The sequence below is a fragment of the Siphateles boraxobius genome, unplaced genomic scaffold (assembly GCF_051911475.1).
Source record: "Siphateles boraxobius isolate OS27281-9 unplaced genomic scaffold, OSU_SipBor_1 20, whole genome shotgun sequence".
NCBI lineage: Eukaryota > Metazoa > Chordata > Actinopteri > Cypriniformes > Leuciscidae > Siphateles > Siphateles boraxobius.
In genome coordinates, this window is record NW_027508811.1 from 3,038,729 (window position 1) to 3,059,268 (window position 20,540).

At 37.1% G+C, this 20,540-nt stretch overlaps 1 protein-coding gene across 1 annotated transcript in view; it reads left to right on the forward strand.

Moving 5' to 3' along the window:
* The window catches only part of pcdh15a (protocadherin-related 15a), a 365,233-nt gene that overhangs the window by 229,277 nt on the left and 115,416 nt on the right, over nt 1-20,540 (forward strand). The window contains exons 15-20 of the mRNA XM_077236392.1: nt 106-299; nt 398-530; nt 2,927-3,006; nt 5,485-5,578; nt 8,116-8,244; nt 16,486-16,791. Of these exons, the coding sequence (XP_077092507.1) occupies nt 106-299; nt 398-530; nt 2,927-3,006; nt 5,485-5,578; nt 8,116-8,244; nt 16,486-16,791 (936 nt within the window). The remainder of the gene's footprint in view (nt 1-105; nt 300-397; nt 531-2,926; nt 3,007-5,484; nt 5,579-8,115; nt 8,245-16,485; nt 16,792-20,540) is intronic.

The window sequence follows — 20,540 nt, forward strand, 5'->3', positions numbered from 1 at the left end:
CATGTTAGAAATAATACTACCATACTGTGTGTGACACACAAACAATGAAGAATAGTGGAAAATAAAATAACATGGCTTAAAATTGTGATGTCTGTGTTCTGTCAGCTGACGGCTCTGGATGCTGACGCTGGTTTAAACGGTCTCATCACATACGCCATCCTGGCTGGAGATCAGGGCCATTTCATCATCAGCAACCGCACTGGACGGATCACGTTAGCACCAGGGGTCAGGCTGACCGTCGACCGTTCCTACGCACTGACCGTTAGAGCGTCAGACAACGCTCCGGACTCAGAGAGGAGGTCAGATATGACTTCATTGCATCCGTTTGATCTCTCACTGTTTGCTTGTGTCTTTGGTCTATTAGTTTCTTTGTTACTCTTCCTTTATGTGCATGTAGGAGCTCCATAACTACGGTCTACATAGAGGTTCTCCCGCCCAACAATCAGAGTCCCCCACGATTTCCCCTACAGACCTACAACCTGGAGATCAGTGAGGCCATGAGAGTAGGAGCCATACTGGTAAACCTACAGGTACACGCACAGACTTTACTTGGAATGACATTGCCTATACTGTTTACTGCATACTGCACAGTAGCCTATCCACTAAAAACTGCCTATTTTTAAACATATCTTGCAAATTGTGTAAATATTAAATAATTCTAGAACTGGAAATACCATGGATAATAATAACATTCGCCGGTCAGTTAGGTCATATCCGCCATACCCTCGATTTTTACTTCTGTAGAAAGCATGGAAAAAAACTAAAAACGCTTAAATATATTATGTGTGTTTTTAGACAGGTGAGATACAGTTTGGATAAGTTTATTGACAAAGAAATAATCACTGTTATATAGCTCAACATAGTTAGTCTTATTGTTTAAATCTCTTGTTTTATTCAAAGCACTTTAAGTGCCATTGAAAAGAGCGCAGTGGGAGACTCTGGACAAATGTTTACTGTGGCAGTTTTAGCTGATAATAACATTTGTAAGTTGTCCCATAATACCGAGAATTTGTTGTATGAAATGCTCACATGCTGTGTCATACGCCAGATACAGATTTAATCAGCAGGTCCATATAAAAGCAAAACACGGCAAAAAAATAAAGGTAACACTTTATTTCGATAGTCCACTTTAGACATTCAACAAACTATAAGTAACTTTGCAGCTACATGTCAACTAACTGTCATTAGAGTATTAGTAGAGTGTCTGCTTAATATCTGCTTACACTTTAATTTGTTGGTCTCCCAACAGATATTCTACTGACTATAAGTAACTTAGCAACTACAAGTCAACTTGTTCTCCTAACCCGAACCCTAACACCTAACCATAACCTACCAGTCTACTGACAGTCTACTACAGTCTACTAATACTCTAATGACAGTTAGTTGACATGTAATTGAAAAGTTACTTATAGTTAGTAGAATGTCTAAAGTGACTATCGAAATAAAGTGTAACCAAAATAAATTTTGGTATATTATTATTTATTTATTTATTTTTTCTTGGTTTCTAGTAAGATTACAAAAGATAATTTGTTGTATAAAGTGCTCACATAATCTTCCATACCTCAGATACAGGTTACAACAAATCAGAAGATCTGTATAAAAGCAACACACATCATATAAAAAACTTGGTTTAATCAAATAAAAAACTATATTAATAAAATATACATTCTATATTAATAACATTCTATGTATATTTATTTATAATATTGATAACTTAATTGTTTTATATCTATATATATATATATATATATAAAACACATTCACATTCTTTATAAAAGATTTACAAAAATCGTTAATCTGTAATCACAAAGGAAAATGCATGGGTTTATAGATGGTGGAAACCCAAGGTCTTAAGTTTTTAAGTCCTATCAAATTATGAGCCCCCAAAAAAGATGTTGGCAGATATGCTGGAAATGGAAGGTCAAGTGGAGCACAATGCATTGTGGGATGCATAATCCCACGCAGTATGCCCTTTTGTATACTGCACATTTTGATAAATGTAGTAGGTCTTCTGGTTATTCTGTGCATGCAGAAAATTAGCATACTAGAGTGTAGTAAGCCATTTTGAACATGGCCACACTTTTTTCATTTATCAATACCATAATCTTCTTTGGTTTTAAATTAAAATAATTACATTTTATGTAAGATCATTAAGAAATGAAAGTGTCCCAATTATGCTATTTTAAAGGTTCCTAATCTGGTTTAGGTCTCATACAACAGGTTAATATGCATCCAAGGTAAAAAAAAATTTTTTTTTGAAGATTCAGTCTCTCTAAACTCCTCCTTTCCGTGAGCCTACTGTGCTCTGATTGGTCAGATGCCCAGTCTGTTGTGATTGATCTACTACGTACAAACGTTAGTCGAGCACAAACATACTCGTGATACAGCTTTAGGTATGCTGGTCACGGAAGTGAGACTTAAATTCCCGGCAACCCGTTTGGGCGGTTCAGATTCGATTCTTTCTTTTGGGAGACAATAACTTTATTTATCGTACACTTTCAACTTTACAACTTTGCAGACCGTTTACATTCACAGACAGCTATATTACACACTGCATAAAAGGGAATATTCGAAAAAAGCATAATAGGGCCACTTTAAGATAATTGATTTATAATTACATTATTTTACGTTTTTTGACACGTCAAGTGCACTGACAGATGAAGCTGTCACACTTAGAAAACAGCATAATAACTATGAACAATATCTTGGAAAATCTAGCAAAGTTTATACATTTATACGTGTTGTAAAATGTCACCGATTGTACTTGTTTATTATGCCCTTCAAACAGACTTGGCCTTCACATTCAAGTGTATTGCGTATAAGTGTATTGCAATTGATTTTATGTTTCATTGATTTTATGATTCACCTACCAGCACTTGTCTGAACGACCAGTGTAAACTGAGTGTGGATTGGTTTTTTTCCACAGGCTACAGACCGGGAGCTGGATCCGATCACCTACAAGATAGAGAGCGGTGATCCGCAGCTGGTCTTCAACCTTTCACGAACGTAAGTTTTCAAAACTTATAAGTTAAATATAACTCATTAAGTGTTTCAATATGAACGTACACATTAGTGTCACCTTTAAAAATGAATTCCCTCTTAAAATATAACACACTATATTAAAAAGATCTCGTAATTACTGTCATTATGACATGGCGTGAGCGCAGCTATATTTTGTCATACTGTCCTACTGACTAGCCCAACACAGGAAAATTGGCTCGTGATTTTAGGGGCGGGACTGTATGGTTCATTGATGACACATTGACTGTACATCTGTACCTCTCTCTGCATGAGAACTGAAGGCATGAAGACAAGACAAACACAAACATGGTTACAGTGTGAATGTTTTCTTAGAGTGAGAACGTGTGAGTAATGAAAATGTTTTTTTTTAAATAACAACATGTAGTTGGTCCCTTAATGACCTTTAATTAAACACACTTAATGCTGTCGTTAGCAGTAACAGGAAAGTCATTAGAATCCAGAGAGCAGAAGAGCACTACTAGTGCTATATAACTTGCTTTGTCTTTCTTGTTTCAACTCAGCTGTTCTTTTGTTTTCTGCTTTTGTCTGTTCTCCTCATCTTTTATTCTTTCTTTATTCATTTATTTATTTTGCTTTGCTTTGCTTTGCCTTATCTGATTCCATCGAATCTGGTTATCTCTTCTTATTGTCTCTTCTCATCACTTCTCAACATGTCTCATCTTCTCTTCTCTTCTCTTCTCTTCTCTTCTCTTCTCTTCTCTTCTCTTACCTTACATTGTCTCTTAGTAACCGTATGTTTCTTATCTCATCTCATTTGGTCTCTTCTCCTTTCACTTGCCTCGTCTTGCTTCATCTCATCTTATTTTTGTGCCACACCTCGTCTTTCTCATATAGTCTCAGTTGATCTCTTCTCTTTTTTCGGTCTCATCTCATTTCATCTCATTGATAAAATAGCTGCAGAGAGGTTCTCTGGGTCGACTGCTGAAATAAAACCTTTCTTCATTGATTTGTCTTACAAAGGATGTTGCTTGTTGAAGAAACAGCAAAGACAGTTGAAGCGTCCTTAAAAAAGATATTAAAATGTAAAGACTTTGCCGTGAATGCTATGTGCTCGGCAGAAGGTTTGTGATGCCGAAAGAAAAGTGAAAAGTGAAAGTAAAACACTGAAGTGTTTTATACGCCTCTTTCACAGGCTTTAGAGGACACATTCGATATCGCTTTTGTAGGGGTCAACTGAGGAGGAATATGATTCTACACACACACACACACACACACACACACACACACACACACACACACACACACACACACACACACACACACACACACACACACACACACACACACACACACACACACACACACACACACACACAGGCAAGCAGCACAGCAGCCTGCTTCTTCTGCTGTGTGTGACTGCAATGTTAACAAGAACCTGTCTGTCCATCCTCGTCCGGCAACCCACAAACACTCACACACATATGAGCGCACTGTTAGATGAAGCCGGTGAATTTGCAGAAATCCTATTGGTCTCTAGATGATAATGGCATCCCTTTGGCTGTGGTTTTGCATGGATGATCACAGATACAGTCCTGAATTCCACCCGTTGATACCAATGATTATTTACTGTCGTCTTTGTTTTAGCACCCGATTCACCAAAGGCATTATGCAAATCAGGTCATGAACACACCCACAAATTTTATCCTGAATACAATTTCCATGGCACAATTTCTGATCTTTCAGTTCTGAGTTGGCGTATGTGTCCTATCTCATCACAATTATGAAAAGATTTACGCCATTAAAGGAATAGTTCACCCAAAATGTTATATTCTGTCATTTACTCACCATCATGTCATTCTAAACCTATTTGAGTTTATTTACTTTGGTCATACTGATTTTTTTTTCTACATAATGAAAATGTAAGGGCTGTCAAGCTCCAAAAATGATAAAGGCACCTTAAAAGTATCATAGGAATAGTCCATAAGATTCAGAGCTCTACTGAATCCGTGCAATAGTTTTGCATGTGGAAAAGATGTTGTGCACTGAAAATCATAGCTCTCAGATCTAATTTGTGCTGCTATTTAAATATAATCATATTCAAATTTAGTGCATCATGATTGGTTATGAGAATGAATTACGTTTTACTTCACTGATTTCACACATCTAATCTGAATATATGTACAGTATATGTTTCTTAATGGTCTCTGGTCACCATTCCTACAGAGCCCCGAAATGGACATGGTGCAAGAAAAAGAATAAAATGGGTGGAAAAAATAGATTCCAATGCTTTTCTGTTCGCCTTTTTTGCGTTCCCCCGAGAAACTTTGCGTAATTTGTTGTTTTCTCCCTCTCTTAATTTCTTTTTCTATGCCTCTACCTTATTATTTGTCTTGTGTACTTTTTTTGACAGAAAATAAAGCTAATAAAAAAAATGTTTGGATTTTGAAGTGTGGCAATCAATTGAATAGAAAGTTTTAACAAGAGTGTTTTGTGTCTGTTCAGTATAGGTCTTCTGCTGCTGGCCAAACCTCTGGACAGAGAGACCATTGACCAGTATCGGCTGATCGTCACTGCTTCTGACGGCCACCCAGGAGGGGTGAGACTCCATCCATCCCACAATATCAGCACTACACCACTGACTGACAACTGCTCTGAGTCAAATGCCTGATCACTTCACATCTTCTCTTTATATCATGATATCATATATTTCCTGTTGAATGTTCCTTTTGCTTTAATGTGCCACTATTACGCTCTTTCAGCACAACCACAAACAAAGCTGGAAAAAAAAACCTCTTCCAATACTGTATAATTTTGTATTCATTGTTTTTTATTATTTTTACACAGTCCTTACTGTCAAAAAACTCCTTAAAGATGTTCTGTAATTAGACTCAGTACACATTCTGTTTACACATTCACCTTTTTAAAAGAGCATTTACTTTGGCATTATCAGCTTAACTTCTCTAATGAGTGAACTTCAGCGAACGGAAACGCTGGTGTGCTAAATGAATGCATGAAGCTCATTTCTCAAGCACATGCTGATATCTGTAGAGCTGATGAAGAGGGACTTTTGAAGTGAGGCAGACATGTTAAAGTAAAAGCATTTCCAGACAGAAGGATGTGCCTTAATCTCTCCCTGTGCAACATAACTGACTTTCATCTGGTCAAACAAGTCCATTAAATCATTTACATTTCAGATCATGGTCATGGAAAGTGGCTTATTAATCAATGTCATTTACCTGACCTCCACCTCTTAAAATGTGATAATGATATCGAATGATATATTCAGGGGTGCTCACATTCTTGAGATCAAACAGTCTTCAGTTGGGTTCAGCAGATTCGTTTTGCACTAGTCTTTCAGGCGCTGTGTGTGTGCGTGCGTGCGTGCCTGCCTGCCTGCCTGCGTGCGTGCGTGTGTGTTTGATGGTGATGAAGCCTCTTGACAGAAATGTAAGGACTCTCTTTGCATGGGATCTTACAGTCTCATTTAAACACAAAAAGCTCACGTTTATAGTGCACCTCAACACATTTTTGCTAAACAACAATCTTTGAATACAAAACAACCCCCCAACCCCCAATTACACCCCCCTTCCCCACCCTCCCCCCGCCCCCAGGCCCTTTTTGGTTTGTGAATTAATTTTTCATGCACGTCCTACTGGGATTTAAACTCTACATGCTGATCTTGACTGATCGTTTTTTGTTTTGTTTTTTCTCACTGTGTGCTATTAAACTTTTAAGCCCCAGGAACTCAATTGCTTATGATTTGATTCCATATCTGCAAATGTGTTTCTAGCATAGAGTCAGAAATTAAATGTTTTTTTTGTTTTTGTTTCTTAGGGAAGACATTTTCAATATTTAAAAAGGCATAAAAAAACTAAAAATAGAAAAAAAGACTGACAGACAGCAGAAGGGTGAATGTCAATGAACTCTGTGAAAGGTTCAGGGTCTGACAACAAGTGCACTCTGAACGTTGTGCAAATACACAACTCAATATAATTAATAAATGCCTAAATGCTTTTTCATTTTTTTATTTAGTTTTTATTTCTATTTTATTGTCAATAGCTCCTTCCAGTTTTGTTCAGATTTTGTATTTCTTTCTTTCTTTCTTTCTTTCTTTCTTTCTTTTTTTTCTTTTTATTCATTTTCAACTAAAATTAATTGTAATTAAATTTATTTTAAAATTTGGAGTCATGAAAATACATGTAATCTTAGTTTTTCGTTTTTTCCAAGTTCGTTTTTTATTCGGATTTTAGTTTTTTGTCTTTTTTTTATTTATTTTTTTTCATTTAATTTTAGTTAAAACTGCTATAACATGAATAAACATTATTTTTTGCCATTCAACAATATGGACCCTTTCACAAACCACGATCACGCCTTTCCACAGCTAATCTAAAGTTATAAATTAAAAAATTAATACACATTTATAACGCTATATATTGTGTTGTCAGTAAATGACAATAAAAACAAAGTTATAGTTGTTATAGTTGTAAAAACGAGTTATAAAGTCAGAATTGCGTGAGATAAAGTCAGAATTGTGTGATATAAAGTCAGAATTGCATATTAAAAAGTCAGAATTACGAGATATAAACTTGCAAATTTGACTTTTTTTCTCAGAATTGAGTTATATAAGCTTGCAATTGCATGTTATGAAGTCACAATTGTGTGATATAATTGTGCAAATCTAAGAAAAAAATTCACTATTATTTATAAATGGTTTTATTCCGTGGAATACAAGCTTATTTATTCCGTGGAATACAAGCGGAAACAAGCTTCCATAGTTTCTTATACAATGTCCTGAGAGAGTGATGGCAAATTTGACATATTTTTCTCTTCTGACCAACGTAATCAATTTCTCTACATTTATTTCCCCTTTTTGAAAAGTTGTGGAAACTCTATAATGAAAATGCAAAAATTTAATTTCCTCTCATCTCCCGTTCACCGCTATAGAAGTTTACTTCACTATAACGACTGGGATGTGAAAAGGGTCAATTCTTATTAAAGATTTCTAACCCGTACTTACCTTTAAAAATCTAAGAATTACAGATAGGTACCACCTTTTTTCCAGGACCAACATCGATGCTTATGTATATTTAATTTATTCCTGCTGATATCTAATAAATATGTCTTTATTTGTAGACTTCCACTGCCACCGTCAGCATTGTCGTCACAGATGTCAATGATAACAACCCCACCTTTGACCCCACTTTACCCACAAACCTGACAGTGAAGGAGGAAGAGGCCAATGTGTTCGTTGGTCAAGTCAGGGTAAGTACCATGACAAAATAAATAAAGTATCTTTACATCAGGTCTTATTCCACAACATTTCTACCTTTTTAAGGGTCCTTTGAGATACACACCTGTCACGTCTTCATGCCGCCCAGATCTTCAAACAGCACTTTCTGTTGTTCCCCAATTAAGTCGTGGTAAATTAGAGTCATTAGTCACCTTACAGTCTGTCGCTGATGACTGCTTCTGTTCCACCCTGCCAATCGGTTGAATGTTTGATTAATCATGCTTTGGTTGGTTAGAAAGATAATCAATGAAAGATGTGTGAGGCTTTCATTCACAATGCCGCTCTTTACCGCTCTTTTGTTGCTCTGTGATGTCTTGATCACCAATTTCGGTGTCGACGTGATTGACAGGAGTGAGATGACACAGCATTTTCTTCGTGCATGAATAAAACTGCTATTGAGATCATTTAGTGTGTGTTGATCATTTAGCACGTCAGTGTGTTCCCGCACTTCAAACACACTACACTACAGCCGTGTTGTTTGACAAAGGCAATCATTGCTCTCAGTAAATCATTTTGTAACAGGCAAGCCTGTTACAAAATCTTTTATCTGCAGTCTTTCTTCCACACCGCTAGGGGTGCTATGCTTGCTAATTGTGCTCCTTAAGTAAAGGTGGGTTTGTAGAGGAAGTTAGCAGAACAGCAGCAGCAGAAAGCATGGCTTACCTGCACTTGTGCTATGTCCTGGTTGGGAAATGTTCCATTGCAAGCTCCACTTAAAAAGGACTAGATGACTTTATCATTGCATGTTGCAAACTGAATATGGATTAAAAGCCCAGAGGGATGTAAGCTTGGGACTTTTGGCTTACGACTTTTCCTGATTTGGAAGAGTCTGATGCATGAGAACTGTTATCTTTTGGAGTGAAAATGTAAAATACTTATCTGTTACATTATTTTGCTTATTGTAGTTAATTTTCTTTTTCTTGTATTTACTTTTTGGGTGTTGACAATTTTTGTTGTTTGCATGGAATATAAAAAAGATAGTGTTTATTCATTTGGGGAGCATCTGTCCTTATTGAACAGCTATTAGGCAAACTGAAATCCCCATTATTGCGTTGTATAACTTTGTTTTGCATTAAAAATACGAGACGGTTATAGTTTGGTGGCCCGTACGGGGATATGTTTGTACTTTTATAGTCTAAGTAGGTGAGGATATGGCAAGCCAACACACTGATTCAGGGGATGAGTATGAGCCCATTGAGGACTTCAAAAGTGAACCGTTTGTAACCAGAAGAGAGCCGATCAGAGAACTCATCAATACCTTAGTGAGTTATACATTGATTCTGAAGAGGAAAATGCAGCAGTTGATGATGCCGAGGATGTTGATGATAGTGATCCTTTCCCACCACCACCACCTGATTTGGAAGAAAGACCGAGCTCAATTCAGATGCTTCCAGTGCAGAACAAGTGAGGCAGTTGATAGAACTAGAAGTTGCAACCCTCGAGACACGATTGGAAGGCTGCGTTAAAAAAGTGAGTGACAGTTTATCCCAGTCTGAAATAGAAAGTAAATGTAGGAAAGTGGAAGAAAAGCTGACTTATCGCATCGAAAGAGAGTGTGAAAGGATTCAACAAAGACTTGAACTTAGCATTAGCGATTTGGGAAAGTCAATGGTGGACTGTTTAAAGAGACGAGATATACAACTTGACAAGAAGTTAAAATCCCTTGTTCCTCCCATGTCTACTCCCATACAACCATCTCCAAGCCTATATGTTCCTCCACCAATTCATAAAGTCCAAAATCAAACCTTTCAAGTACAACAAAGCCATACTCACTTTTCAACTATTGGAAATAACACAGCTATTCATTCCCAACCTCCAGTAAAAGTAGAGTTTCCAAGTTTTGGTAGCAGTGACCAAAGTGATCCAGTTGCATTTATAGAACAATGTGAAGAATACCTAGCCATTCGACCTCTATCTGATTATGAAATGTTAGCTTCTCTCACCTCGGTCTTGAAGGACACTGCAAAGGACTGGTGGCTCGCTGAAAAAAGAAACGTTCACACATGGCAGCAGTTTAAAGATGTTTTCTTGTGTTCCTTCTTGAGTGAAGATTATGAAGATGAAACAGCTAGACGTCTGATAGAAAGGAAACAGGGGGCGCAAGAAAGTCTACGAGACTTTGCTTTTCATTACAGAGCCCTCTGTCTGCGATGGAAACAGGATATGCCAGAGCGAGAAATTCTACAAGCCATTTTGAGAAATAGCCTAGCGATTACTCCACCTCATCTGTTAGCCATGGTCAAATCTACAAGTTCTTCTATAACTCCATCTAATTTACCGGTAGACTGGTCTGACATTGCTACCGCACAGTCTAATGACCCAGAAATTCAGGAGTTATGCAACAAGGTTGCCTTACCAAGTTATGCAACATGATTACCTTACCTATATTGCTTCGTAACAGATATTTCCAAGCTATAGTAGATACAGGAAGTACACTATCGTTAATTCAAGAGTCATGTTGGAAGCAGTTGCATCATCGAGAACAGTGGAAGTCCAGTAAAGGTCAAACTTTCATGCTGGCAAACGGACAAATGCAGACTGCCATCGGAATGTCTGAGTGTGAATGTGATCTGCAGGGTAAACAGCTCAATCTGACATTGTACGTGATGAAAGATGCTAATTTAACTGTCCCGATTATTCTTGGTATGGATTTCTTAATTTCATCTGGAGTTGTCTTGGATTTCAAGAATGCACAGTACAGCTTACCATCTAATGATGATGAGGATTCTGTTGAAATATTTCCCTTTCTATTTTCAGAATCAATCACTCCACCTTCTGTGCAGTTCTATCTTGCTTTACCTACTCCAAAAATATCTGAAGAACTTTCACAATCCATCCAACAGCTGACCATGAACACTGATACCACAGCTCAATTCAAAACTCAGTTGGAGAATTTGATGAATGATTGGCCGTCTGTGTGCACTGTGTGAAATTGGACATTCAAAGATCGTAAGTCATCGTATAATTACCACTGATGAAGTACCGGTCAGAAAGAGAGCCTACAGAGTGTCACTAGACAAACAGCAGTTCATTTACAAAGAGATTCAAGAACTACTAGATAAAAACATAATTTGCCCCTCTGTGTCTCCATGGGCTTCCCCAGTGGTTGTTGTACCAAAAAAAGATGGAGGTTCACGACTATGTGTGGATTACCGTGGGCTTAATGCAAAGACACACTTAGATGGCTATCCCATGCCACAAATTCAGGAGATACTGGAATCATTGCATGGAGCCTCAATTTTCAGTACCTTAGACCTAAAGAGTGGTTACTGGCAAGTTGAGATGGAACCAGAGAGCATTCCCAAAACTGCATTCGTCACTTCTGCTGGGCAATTTGAATTCTTGCGTCTACCTTTTGGTCTCAAAAACGCTGCTGCCTCATTCCAAAGATTAATGGAGTATGTGCTTAAAGACATTAAAGGAAAATGTTGCTTCGTTTACATCGATGATATTGTGGTATATTCTAAAAATGAGCAGGAGCATTTACAGCATTTGAGTCAAGTTTTCAGTTGTTTATATCAAGCCGGCCTGACTTTGAATCTCAAGAAATGCAACCTTGTATGAAGATCTATCACTTTCCTGGGTCATGTTGTATCTGGGGAAGGTGTTAAGACAGATCCTGCCAAGGTAGCAGCCATCTGTGATTTTCCGGTACCACAATCACTCAAGTACGTACAAAGATTTTTGGGATTGGCAGGATGGTATCATAGATTTATACCGAGTTTTTCAGAGAAAGCCGCACCTCTTCATGCCCTTAAGAAGAAACAATCCACTTGGACATGGACAAAGGAATGTCAAGATGCTTTTGAAAGGATCAAAATAACTTGACTAAAGCTCCAGTGTTGACTCCTCCTGATTTTAACAAGTCTTTTAAGGTGCAAACTGACGCAAGTGACATCGGACTTGGGGCTGTTTTGACACAGGAGACAAATGGAGAGGAACATGTAATTGCTTACGCGTCCAGACTTCTTCGTGGAGCAGAGCACTCGTATTCCGTGTCGGAAAAGGAATGTTTGGCTGTGGTGTGGGCCATTGGCTGTCTGTCAACCCAGTCCTTGTCCTTCCAGAGTGTATTATGTCCTTGAGAATGGTTTCCTTTTTCGTAGTGTCCCAGATGGTCAGAAAGGACCAAAGCTCCAACTAGTCATACCTGCTTGTCTGCGAGGGGAGTTCCTCAAGTATGCCCATGACAATCCCTTAAGTGGACACCTGGGTCGGCTTAAAACATTACTACGACTGATGGAAATTGCTTACTGGCCAAGCTTAAGAGCTGATGTATGGAAATACTGTAAGGAATGTGAAACTTGTCAAAAGTATAAACCATCATTTTCAAAGCTGTCAGGTTACTTGCAATCAACACCAGTGGTGGAACCTGGGTACATGCTTGGTGTGGATTTGATGGGTCCTTTCCCCAAGAGCTCTAAACAAAATGAACATCTTTTAGTTGTAGTTGATTACTGTTCAAAGTGGGTGGAGCTTTTTCCATTGAGGATGGCCAAAGCACCACAAATTGCCCGTATTTTAGTTGAGGAGATTTTTACAAGGTGGGGAACTCCTGTCTATTTGGTATCTGACCGAGGAGCGCAGTTTACATCACACTTGTTAAGTTTGGTCTGCAAACAATGGGGAGTTATAAAGAAATTAACAACGGCATACCATCCTCAAACTAACCTCACCGAACGGATCAACAGGACTTTGAAGACTATGATCGCCTCCTATGTGGGATGTATTAAGATCGCCTCCTTTTTATGGATGTATTAAGCCTTCCAATGAAGGGGGGGATATGTAACAGGCAAGCCTGTTACAAAATCTTTTATCTGCAGTCTTTCTTCCACACCGCTAGGGGTGCTATGGTTGCTATTTGTGCTCCTTAAGTAAAGGTGGGTTTGTAGAGGAAGTTAGCAGAACAGCAGCAGCAGAAAGCATGGCTTACCTGCACTTGTGCTATGTCCTGGTTGGGAAATGTTCCATTGCAAGCTCAACTTAAAAAGGACTCTTTATAGATGACTTTATCATTGCAATTTGCAAACTGAATATGGATTAAAAGCCCAGAGGGATGTAAGCTTGGGACTTTTGGCTTACGACTGTTCCTGATTTTGAAGAGTCTGATGCATGAGAACTGTTATCTTTTGGAGTGAATTCATCGCAAATGGTTGGATTATTCATCTACTAAGGGACTGCTTCAACTTTGGACATTGTTTAATGACTTATACCACCAGATAAGACTCACATTCATCAATTTACTCTTTATTGAATTATGCAATCTATTGACCAAGTCCTGTAAAATACTTATCCGTTACATTATTTTGCTTATTGTAGTTAATTTTCTTTTTCTTGTATTTACTTTTTGGGTGTTGACAATTTTTGTTGTTTGCATGGAATATAAAAAAGATAGTGTTTATTCATTTGGGGAGCATCTTTCCTTATTGAACAGCTATTAGGCAAACTGAATCCCCCATTATTGCGTTGTATAACTTTGTTTTGCATTAAAAATACGAGACGGTTATAATTTACATTTCAGATCATGATCATGGAAAGTGCCATTCGGCTTATTATCCTGACCTCCACCTCTTAAAACGTGATAATGATATCGAATGATATATTCAGTGGTGCTCACATTCTTGAGATCAAACAGTCAGTGTGTGTGTGTGTGTGTTTGATGGTGATGAAGCCTCTTGACAGAAATGTAGGGACTCTCTTTGCATTTGATCTTACAGTCTCATTTAAGCATAAAAAAGCTCACTTTTATAGTGCACCTCAACACGGTTTTGCTAAACAACAAACTTCACATGTGAATACATAGAGCTTTTGAGAGCTTTAAACAAGACTGTAACAAAACAAAACAACCAATTCTGATGGACTTAGGGAAATATATCTATCTATCTATCTATCTATCTATAAAAAAATATATATATATATATATATATAAATTTGTATTTTATTCAGCAAGGACACATACAAAAATCTAAATAAATGGTGTTCTTTGAACTTTAATTTAGTTATGGAATCCTGATATAGATATAAGGATTCAGATATCAGAATAAGGATTAGTTAACTAAATTAAAGTTTAGAACATATATATATGTTTTAGCATGTCCTGTGATTATATACCTAAAACTTCTATACCTAAAGAAACCTTTTGCTAATTCTTCATAATTATTAGCATCAGTGTTTGTGTATTATCTGATGATAAATGGCCTAAATGCACTGTTAAAAATTGATCGTGTCATTTGAAATGAACTCGTGAAGGCAAGAAGTTGATTCAAAACTTAAAAGAAATTATGAAATGTTTCCTGCCTCGGAATAGCAGTCATCAGTGATGTTAGGAAACCGGCTTTTATTTATGTATTGTGTAGAGTTTGTTTGTTTATTTATCAGTCTGTTTACATATTCGTTCCATTAGTAAATTATTGAGGCGCGCAGATGCCATGTAGGTGTGCTGTCAGGACGTTTGATGAGAGGGCCAAGGGCAGCACTTTCATTCCTCAGCGCTCAGATGTGGCTGTAATTTCTCAAGGCTCAGACATGCTCCTTTCATTTCACTTATTTCCATTCACTGCATTTGGATTCTGGCCCTTCATCCCCCTCATCTTCCTGTCCCTCCTCTCAGCTCTCCCTCTCTTCTCCTGGAGTCTCTGTCGTTCATTTTGGTTACCCCCAACTCCCCACCCCCCACAGTTATTCTTCCCATCTGCATCTGTAATTATTAGAGGAAGGAATTATGGCAGTCAGCTCTGTAGCCATTACAGTCGAGCGCTGCTCTCCTCCTCACATACAAATGAGCTGCTGTAACCACACAGGAATAGGATTAGTTCAGCAAGTCTTTATTTCTTTGCCCTAAAGGACTGGCGGGGTATTATTTTTAGTATTTATTTAATTTTTGAATTTTATTTTATAGGGCTGCTAGTCGACCAGTAGTCGTTCATTTAATCCATTAGACGACTAATCGCGCGTTTATATTAATAAGGCATAAATCATAATAATGGACCTGTAATTGCCTATATAAAATACGTATAGCCTAATCAGCGCACAAATTCAAACATAAAGCTTGCCATGGCACACCGGAAAACGTAATGATTATGAAGGTGTCGTGATAAAAACAGAATGAGACTGTCTAAAGATTTTTATCATTTATTGGTTATGTTTTCTGTGTTTTAGGCTATTAAGTCAACGATGCTGACTCATCATCTCCGCAGTAGTGGACGCGCCTATATGCACTTTTCATACGGATTACATAATCGGAGAATATTTATGTTCATTCAAATGTAAAATAGATTTATTTTTATAGATATATTTCTCATGTCTGTGAGGCAAGCATACGCCGAGTTTCAGTTCATTTATGTGATTCACTCAAGTTCAAGAATGAAACGACAGAAAGCACCATTATTTTACAAAAACACGTTTTTTGTTCTGCAACTAAACAACTAATAAAATTCGATTATTAGGGGGGCAGCCTTAATATTTAATATTTAATATGTTATTATTTTATTTAAAGGCAAATTTTATTCATTCTAGAGTTTTTAAAAGTATAGTTTACCCCAAAATGAAATTTTAAAATAAAAGTAGCCTACTTTATTTAAATATTACTAATTTTTAAATTTTAATTTTATAATAATAATAATACATATTTTTTTCATTTTTAACATTCATATTTTATATACCATACAAAAGTTTGGGATCAGTAAGATTTTTTTAATGTTTTTGAAAGAAGTCTCTTATGCGGCTACATACGTTCGATCAAAAATACAGTAGAAACAGTAATATTGTAACATGGTTTTTGTGATTTAAATTCTTAAAATATAGATTTCAAAATTGTATTTAGTCCTGTGGCAAAGCTGAATTTTCAGCATCAATACTCAAATTCATCAATATATACATACAATACTCATGATCCTTCAGAAATCATTCTAATATGCTGATTTGCTGATCAAGAAACATTTATTATAATTTTCAATGTTGCAAACATTTGCTTCAAATTTTTGTGGAAACCATGATCATTTGTTAAGGCTTCCTTGTTGAATAGACAGTTCAAAATAACAGCATTTATTTGAAATAGAAATATTTGATTACATTACAAATAAATCACTAAATAAAATGGTAAATTTGTTACAAAAAACTTACTGACCCTAAACTTTTGAATGGTAGATTTATTTTATTTTATACGGTATGAAAAAAAAAAATCCATGATCATGAACGCATGTCTCTGTTTTCAGGCCACTGATCCTGATGCCGGGCTCAACGGTCAGGTCCGATATCGGCTGCTCAACTTTGTGTCTCTATTCACCATAAACGCCACAGGCAGTATCTTCACAGCTGTCCCGTTGGACAGAGAGACTCGCAGCCGGTACGATCTGATCGTGGAGGCGTCAGATGAGGCGGTTGACCCCCGCAGGACCACCATCACTCTGCTGGTGGAGGTGATAGACATCAATGACAACAGCCCAGTGTTTTCCCAGCCCACCTACACCGTCAACGTCACAGAGAACACCCCGGCTGGAACCGTCATCCTGAGGCTCAGTGTAAGTGTTCTGCTCAAATTATGCTTGACTCATCCTTAGCTCAGTAGTCCCATTGTGTAGTTCTCTCATTTATAGAACTGCATGGTTTGATGTTGATAAGTGGCTCCCTCATAAACTGTTGAGAAAGTTGAAGCTGAACTGTGAAATTTCTGCACCACCAGTCAGCCTTCCGTTTGACCAGGCATCTCTAACCTGACTTTTAACCTGTCTATCTGTGTTGTGTCTGCTGGCCTGACAGTAACTGGCTTATTATGTGTGCTTAGTTTCCCCTGAGATTGTGGGGGAAAGCGTCTCTGCATTTCCCTGTTTATTCCTGATGGGCTGCATATTTAACTAGATAAATATTGACAGGCTTGACAGACCCAGTGTGAAAAGCAGGAGATGCTGTCTTGTGGTAAATGTGCCTCTAAACGATCACGCTCTTGGGAGTTTTAGCAGAACGCCAACGTAACAACACAATCACCAATGAATTTTAAATAAACTAGAGACTAAAATGAACAAAAAGTGTCAGTGACAAACTCACTAACTCTTATGCCACTTTAATGTGTAAAACTCTCTTATTTGGATATAAAGTCTTATAAAGTCAGTCCAACTTTAAGGCATAATTCTGTCATTTGCATCTGCCACTCTCATGATTTTCTGAACCTGTATGACTTTTCTTCTGTGGAAGCTATTTTAAAAACTGTCTCATAGGTAAAGTCAGCAGGGTGTTCGGATGTCTGTCAGCTGAGGTTTATTTTGTTGATGGCTTAAGTCATTTCACAAGCTATTTTAGCCAGGCAAAATTTTGGGGGATTTTTTTTTTTGTGATCATCTCACGAAGTCTAAGCGTTGGTGTAGGCAGATGACGAAGATGAATACAAAGTAAACTTTATTACAATGAAAGAAAACTGTGACAGATCTTGTGTAAGAGTTCATGGTCTGACAATGTTGAAGTTCACCATAGATTTGGCTTGAATCATCAAAAGGTTAATAGTGAACAAATGTCTGATTCTTTTAAACTGAATTATATAATATAGATATAAATTAAGTAAATAATTGAGTAAGTGAAATATGTGTTGCATAACAGCATGTAAATAATATTAGGCATTATGTTGCCATACCTATATATATATATATATATATATATACTTTATATTTATTTGAATTAATATTTTAGAATTAAAAAAATTAGAAATAAATCATTTGAAAATTAATTAAAAAGTAAATCTCTAAATTAAAAATATAAGATAGCAGATTCTTGATTCTGTAATCGTATTACATATGTTTACAAATAGGGAATAAAAAGGAATGAGTAACACGTTAATGCAGTCTACAAATGCGGACTTAAGAATATCTGACAACTGTATTCGACTAAGGGTATGGTTACAAAACAATGATGTGCTAAAAATGGAAACGTTTTTTTATTTGTACAGAAGACAACATTATCAAAACAATCCCCGTTCACACAGGAAATTATTAAAATCGCTGTGTTATGCTGCCAGGCCAGTAGTTGGTGATGCCACTTTGTAAAGAAACACTACGCGCCTATAAAATAACACGTAATACCGATTCGCATTTTTGTTGTTTACACAAATGCGATAACGGTATCGCTTTCAAAAACGTGTACTTTGAAATCCGTTTTTAAAAGTTTAAATCCCCTAAGTCTGCAAGGTTTGTGAAATTAAATGTTTATTAGATATTCAATGCATATTTGCTGAATGCAGACGATAAATGAGAAAATATAATAGTGTTTGCCTTTCTGTCACTAATAATTCAATATAATTCACATTTATTTGTATTGCGCTTTTCAAAATACATATCGTTTCAAAGCAGCTTTACAGAAAATGCATGTGTCTACATTACAATTTAGAGTGATCTGTTATCAGAGGTGACTGTCTAAGTTATGTATTTCAGAAATGTACATATTCAAACCACACAGTTAGCTACCAATGTATTAATTTACAGCAGAAACAATGAGCTAATTGATGTTTTTATTACATGTTGTGAACATAATGAGTATGAATATGATACAGAAAATTTTGCATTGGTGCATGTTGATTCAGAGTTTGCGTCATGCCGTCATCTGAAGTCCTCCCAGGAGTTGCCGCTGTCTCTTCACAGGTGTTGGGGCATCCAAACTCTTCATAAGAGGCTAGATCCAAACTGGAACTGACGTACTCTCTAGTGACCTCTGGATGGGCACCCCAAGATAAAACAGAAAAGCAAATGAAGATGAATTAGCGTAGCAGCTGTTCATAACATTAAGCAAAGATAATCATGTGCATTTTATCTGATTAAACTGGAGGAAAAGGTTATGAGATGCATTATGTGAATCCTTGAAGAGATGCGTCTTTAATCTAGATTTAAACTGGGAGAGCAAGTCTGAGCCCTGAACATTATCAGGAAGGCTATTCCAGAGTTTAGGAGCAAAATGTGAAAACACTCTCCCTCTAGTAAACTAGGATGTCCTAGGTACAACCAAGAGTGCAGAGTTTTGTGACCTTAAAGAGCGTGATGGATTGTCAGGCGATAGAAAATTGGTTAAATACACAGGAGCTAAACCATTTAGGGTCTTATAGGTCAGTAGCAATACTTTGTAATCGATATAGAACTTAATAGATAAAAGATGATAAATAATATAAAAGCAAATGCTATACTTTTTCATAGACAGTTTGCTTTCTTTGTTTAACAGTTCTATCTAATAATGTATTAGACGAAACTTTTAAACAAAGACCATAGCTAAAGAATACGGAGAATGAGAGCGCTGTGTGCTCAGGCGTTACCATAGTCTTAGTGCCGTCAAAATAAAAATTGATGATATAGCTGGCCGCTTTTACCTTCATATACTGCGGAAAAACAATATGTGTTCACATACACAGTATTGTATCAGTAGGCACAATGGAAAAGTGAATTCCGCTCTTGGATTCACACCAAAGGAGAAATAAGGTTGTGAATGTGTGTGTAGTCGGTGGTTGAGGGGCAAATGAGTGACACTGTTTGAAGACGGTGATCTTGCTGCTGTATTCTTATCTCAGTGTGTCTGACACCGTCGGGTCCCTGCAGCACTTGCTGGTGTCAGAGCGCTGTGGGTCCTGGTGACAGGATCTGGTCCGGGGCTGATCAACGAATCAGATTCCCTGTGCTGCTTCTCTCTTGGGCTCCCAAGCTTTATTTATATACTTCTGAAACCTTTGAGATCAGTGTAGAATTTAATTCCTTGTGCCTTCCACATCAAAGAAAGACACCTGAAAGGTTCCCCCACCCACAGAGAGTCAGCGTCTCAGAGCGTCTCACCTCTCCTCTGCTCTCTGTCAGCTTTCACTCCTAATCAGCTTTAGATGCGCACACATGTGGAACACAGCTATGAGTCTATGTGTGCTTAGCATACGCAGTGGCCCTAGAATATATTTGGACACCTGAGGCACATTAAAAAATGTATAAATGTCATTGCATTGTATAGCAAAACATCAAACCAAGTGGCATTTATTTTAAAGAAGCTCACTTTTCAAGTAAAACATTCCACACATTGATGTTGAAAATAAGACAAACAAAAAGAAACAATTGTAGAAAAACACATTATGAAAAATGTCTAAGAAAATAAAAGTATGTTTATTTTGGATATTCTGTCATCTCATGCTGTAACATTCATACATCCTGTAAATTCCAGTGAGAATCTTTGCTTCTCTTCTGCTATCATATTTATGGTTTGTTGAACTGACTAATGCTTTTACGTGTTCTTGGTCTGATGTTTCACAATTCACCAGTGC